Source organism: Colobus angolensis, unplaced genomic scaffold, assembly GCF_000951035.1.
Source record: "Colobus angolensis palliatus isolate OR3802 unplaced genomic scaffold, Cang.pa_1.0 Scaffold335, whole genome shotgun sequence".
NCBI classification, from domain to species: Eukaryota; Metazoa; Chordata; class Mammalia; order Primates; family Cercopithecidae; genus Colobus; species Colobus angolensis.
In genome coordinates, this window is record NW_012116655.1 from 1110308 (window position 1) to 1115323 (window position 5016).

Sequence of the window (5016 nt, forward strand, 5' to 3'; positions counted from 1 at the left end):
CAGGCACCCGCCATTTCGCCCGGCTAGTTTTTTGTATTTTTTAGTAGAGACGGGGTTTCACCATGTAGATCAGGATGGTCTCGATCTCCTGACCTTGTAATCCACCCGTCTTGGCCCCCCAAAGTGCTGGGATTACAGGCTTGAGCCACCGCACCTGGCCAGGTCTTTGTTTGTTACAAAGAATTCGTCGGCCGGGTGCGGTGGCTCACTCCTGTAACCTCAGCACTTTGGGAGGCCGAGGCGGGCAGATCACGAGGTCAGGAGATCAAGACCATCCTGATCTACATGGTGAAACCCCATCTCTACTAAAAATACAAAAAATCAGCTGGGTGTGGTGGCAGGCACCTGTAGTCCCAGCTACTCTGAAGACTGAGGCAGGAGAGTGGTGTGAACCCAGGAGGTGGAGCTTGCAGTGAGCCGAGATCGCACCACTGCACTCCAGCCTGGGCAACAGAGAGAAACCCATCTCAAAAAAAAAAAGAATTCGTCGTTCAGTTACTACGCTTCCTTGTTATCAGTGTCCACCCAGTCAGACACACCGAGCTCCCTTGCTGTTCTCATTCAGTGTGGCTGTGTGCCTGCCCTCAGCTGTCCTCTCCTTTTAATTTGCTACCTCTGGTCTGCTAGCAGGCAGCTCAGCATGTCTTAGAATTGTGTGTTAAGGAAGAGTAAGTATGTCGTGAGGAGGGACTGAAGTCCTCTTAGAAGAAGAAAGTATGTGGGGCCAGGCGTGGTGACCCACTCCTGTAATCCCAGCACTTTGGGAGGCCGAGGTGGGCAGATCACCTGAGGTCAGGAGTTCAAGACCAGCCTGGCCAACATGGTGAAACCCCCTGTCTCATAAAAATACAAAAAAATTAGCCAGGCGTGGTGGCACACACTTGTAATCCCAGGTACTCTTGAGGCTGAGGCAGGAGAATTACTTGAACCCAGGAGATGGAGGTTGCAACGGGCCAAGATCATGCCACTGCACTCCAGCCTGGGTGACAAGCGAGACTCCAGACCGCCCCCCTCCCGAAAAAAAAAAGAATAAAATGTGCAGATTTCAGTGCAGGGAAAGTACAGTGGCTGCTTTGATCTGCTGGTTCTTCTGCATGCCACGGGTGAGTAAGCTGATACATTTGAGTCTGGGAGAGGTGTGACATATGCATGGGAGTTATTTATGGCTCAAGGTGGAAAAAAAGCAGTGAACCTTGTTGCTGGCCCTTGCAGTCCACGATGACAAGTGGTGTTGGCAGCTTGACCACAGGAGCAGAAGAGGACAGTCTTTAGCTCTCATGGTCCCCATCGTGCCACTCTCCCCTGTTATTAACGCTGGCTGATTTGTGCCAGCTGACTGAAAAGTCTGACGAAGAGGCTTTGATTTGGTACCACTAAGCGAGGAAAGGGCTGTCTGAGTCGCTGGTGTCCCTCCAGGTCTGCCCTGGCCGCGAAGGCCCCATCTTCTTCGGAGATGAGCAGCACGGCTTTGTGTTCAGCCACACCTTCTTCATCAAGGACAGCCTGGCCAGGGGTTTCCAGCGCTGGTACAGCATCATCACCATCATGATGGACCGGATCTACCTCATCAACTCCTGGCCCTTCCTGCTGGGGAAGGTCCGGGGAATCATTGATGAGCTCCAGGGCAAGGCACTCAAGGTGAATGCAGAGACGAGATGCCAGGGTGGCAGGGGGCCCTGCACTGCAGGAGTCGCTCTGTGCTGAGGTTAAAGCCTGGAGCCCGGGTGGCGTCTTCCCCTCCGCTTGCAGCCACTGCATTGTGTGAATTGTAGTCTCTTGGCTTCAGGGCTGGAGGTCGTGGTGGGGAGCCTCCCAGGCCATCCCGCCTGCTTTACTGGTCTCTCCTGCCCCCGCTGTCCTGGTTCTAGCTGAGCTCTGGTTTCTTTGCTGCAGTCAGACCCCTGGTATCTTTGTTTCCTCTGGCCTTTGTCTCAGGGATGTCTAGTAATCCCATAGAGTTGCACCGCCGAACGTAGGCCTCCAGCTGTGGAGTTGCGGCTCAGGCCAGGTCATGTTCTGGTAACAAACAGCCTCCGGATCTCAGCACCTTCAAGCCATAGGGCCCGTTTCTTGCCCATGCTGTGTGCTTTGTAGGAGAGCGGGGCTCTGCTTGCTGTGATTGTCCTGGCAGGCAGAGTGGTAGCTTTATGAAAATGTTGCCCCTAGGCCGGGCGCAGTGGCTCACGCCCGTAATCCCAGTACTTTGGGAGGCTGAGGTGGGCAGATCACCTGAGGTTGGGAGTTTGAGACCAGCTTGACCAACATGGAGAAACCCCTCTCTTCTAAAAATACAAAATTAGCTGGGCATGGTGGCACATGCCTGTAATCCCAGCTACTTGGGAGGCTGAGGCAGGAGAAACACTTGTACCCGAGAGGCGGAGGTTGCAGTGAGCTGAGATCGCACCATTGCACTCCAGCCTGGGTGACAGAGTGAGACTGTATCTCAAAAAAAAAAGAAAAATAAAAAATGTTGCTCCTTCTGCCCTCCAGAAGCATGGATGGTGCTAGGAGCCTTGTTTCTCTCAGCTTGTTGGCCAGAGCCAGTCACGTGTGCGTTAGCCAAGTAGTGTACCCAGAAGGGGAGGCAGAGACAGGTGGGGAGCAGCGCAGATGGCCACTCACGAGAATCCCCCCGGGTGCCTTGAGTCGCTCTTTAGGAAGGGGACAGGAGAAGCTCAACCGATTCCTGTGCTCAGGTGGCTCCTGATCTAGCCGGGGGCGGAGCTATGCTGTTGGGAACAATTGGACTGGTGGCACCTGTGTGCTTTGCCTCGAGAGAGTGCAGTGGGACTGAGCCTCCAGGAGTCAGGTCCTAGAGGTGGCTGTGAACGAGTGGGGGTCCGGGCTGCCGGCAGCTTTGGCTAAAAGAAGCCGTCCCTTCCCTTTGCATTTCAGGTGTTTGAGGCAGAGCAGTTTGGATGCCCACAGCGTGCTCAGAGGATGAACACAGCCTTCACGCCATTCCTACACCAGAGGAACGGCAATGCCGCCCGCTCACTGACATCGCTGACAAGTGATGACAACTTGTGGGCGTGCCTGCACACCTCATTTGCCTGGTAACAGGCGCCTCCGCTTTTGGCATATCCATTAGTGTAGAGCAGTCACGATACATTGGTTGGCTTGTATCTGTTCTCCCACAGATTTAGGAGAACGGTACTTAGCCGAATTTTCTTGCTGCCTCTGCGAGGAGCGCTGGCCTGTGGGCACTTGTCAGTGAGCACAGATCTGGGCTGAGAGTCCTTGTTCTCTGGGCCTCTTCCCCTGAGTGTGCAGAAAACTTATTGAGGTGGAACTCGCTTCTTCTTGGGTTCAAGTTATTCTCCTGCCTCAGCCTCCCAAGTAGGTGGGACTACAGGTGCCTGCCACCACATCCAGCTAATTTTTGTATTTTTGGTAGAGACGGGGTTTCACCATGTTGGCCAGGCTGGTTGCAAACTCCTGATCTCACGTGATCCACCCGCCTCAGCCTTCCAGAGTGCTGGGATTACAGGTGTGAGCCACCGTGCCTGGCCCTTTTTTTTTTTTTTTAAAGCAAATCTGAGTTGTATCATTCCAGCCATAAATATAATCATAATACCATGATCATGTCCAACAAAACAGACAGACTCCTGAGTGTTCTCCAGGCTGCAGGCCCTTGTGCAGTTTCCCTTTTGTCTCACAAATGACTGCGTTGGCATCGGAGCAGCACCCCAAGTCTCTCTGGTTTAGAACAGCTCCCCCTTGCATCCCCTCCTGTCCAAATTCCTCCCATCCGTCTATTGAAGGACCTTGGTCATTGGCTTATGGAACTGCCTGCATGCGGGATCTGGCTGGTTGTGCCCCGGTGGTGGTCTTTTATACCCATGTTTTCCTTAAACTGGTAGGATCAGGGGCTGGGTGAGCGTCAGGTTTGCTTTTTCCTTTGGTGAGAAGGCTCATAGCTGGCGCTGTGTTCTCCAGGCTCCTGAAGGCGTGTGGCAGCCGGCTGACCGAGAAGCTCCTGGAAGGTGCTCCGACCGAGGACACCTTGGTCCAGATGGAGAAGCTCGCTGGTGAGGCGGGGTGCCGTTGCCGGGGCCTTGGCCCAGATGGCCGTGGGGCGGTACCAGCTCTCTGCTCTCCTGGCAGGAAGAGCTGAGGGAGGGAAATGCGGCTCTGAATCAGCCCCGAAGGAGCCTTCCGGAAGCTCACCCTCTGATCTCGGTGTGATTGTGATTTCCTGTCTCATTTGCCTTGACCCCGTGTGAAAGAATCTGTTCCCCAGCTGGGTGGGGAAAATTCACAGGTGGGCTGTCCCTAGAGAGAACTGGCTGATAGAAGGCTTCTCGTCCCAATTTTGTGATAGCCAAGTGCTTGGTCTGGTCAACAGTCTTTGTTCCTTTACAAATAAAGTGTTCTGTTTCAGTTGGACCTAAGTTTTCCATCAAGGGCAGTGGTTCCCTGACCTCCCAGGTGCCTGGGTTTCCCCAGGTTCCTGATCTGGGGCTCAGGGCCCTGTGTCTGGGGATCCTGGCACTGTGTCGCCAGCCCAGAAGCACTGGGCCAGTCTTGGCCAAGCTTTCCATCAGGGATGATTTGATCTTGGTACAACAGGTCTGTGGTTACGACCATTGTTCCACACCATGAGTCATTAATAATGCTTCCCATGCTTCTGCTTGCAAATGACCGGCCTTCCAAACAGCTGGAGCTATTTCGAGGTGTTTTTGCAGACAAGTGCAGGCGTTCCCTCAAATAAGCTTTGCCAGTGGACTCTTAGCAAGAGTGGAACCCGGTCAGGAAAGGCAAAGTCTGGGAATCCACTCCCATGCCCTGTGGGTTGGCTGGCCCTGGAGCCATTTATTATAGTGCCAATCGTGTTTCTAGGCACGTGCAGATGGCAAGGGCAGTGTCTTGGTGAGCTTTTTAGCACAAAGAGCTGGGTCTGTCGAAGCCTTTGTGAGAGCTGGAAACGCAGGTGTGCTGGGCATGCGCAGTGTGGGGTTTCGGGCTCTGGAAACGCAGGTGTGCTGGGCATGCGCAGTGTGGGGTTTCGGGCTC

General features: G+C 54.0%; 1 protein-coding gene across 1 annotated transcript in view; it reads left to right on the forward strand.

Moving 5' to 3' along the window:
* FLCN (folliculin) overlaps positions 1-5016 on the forward strand; it is a 17903-nt gene that overhangs the window by 3812 nt on the left and 9075 nt on the right. Inside the window, exons 4-6 of the mRNA XM_011952156.1 lie at positions 1417-1638; positions 2896-3056; positions 3940-4031. Coding sequence (XP_011807546.1) covers positions 1417-1638; positions 2896-3056; positions 3940-4031 — 475 coding nt within the window. The remainder of the gene's footprint in view (positions 1-1416; positions 1639-2895; positions 3057-3939; positions 4032-5016) is intronic.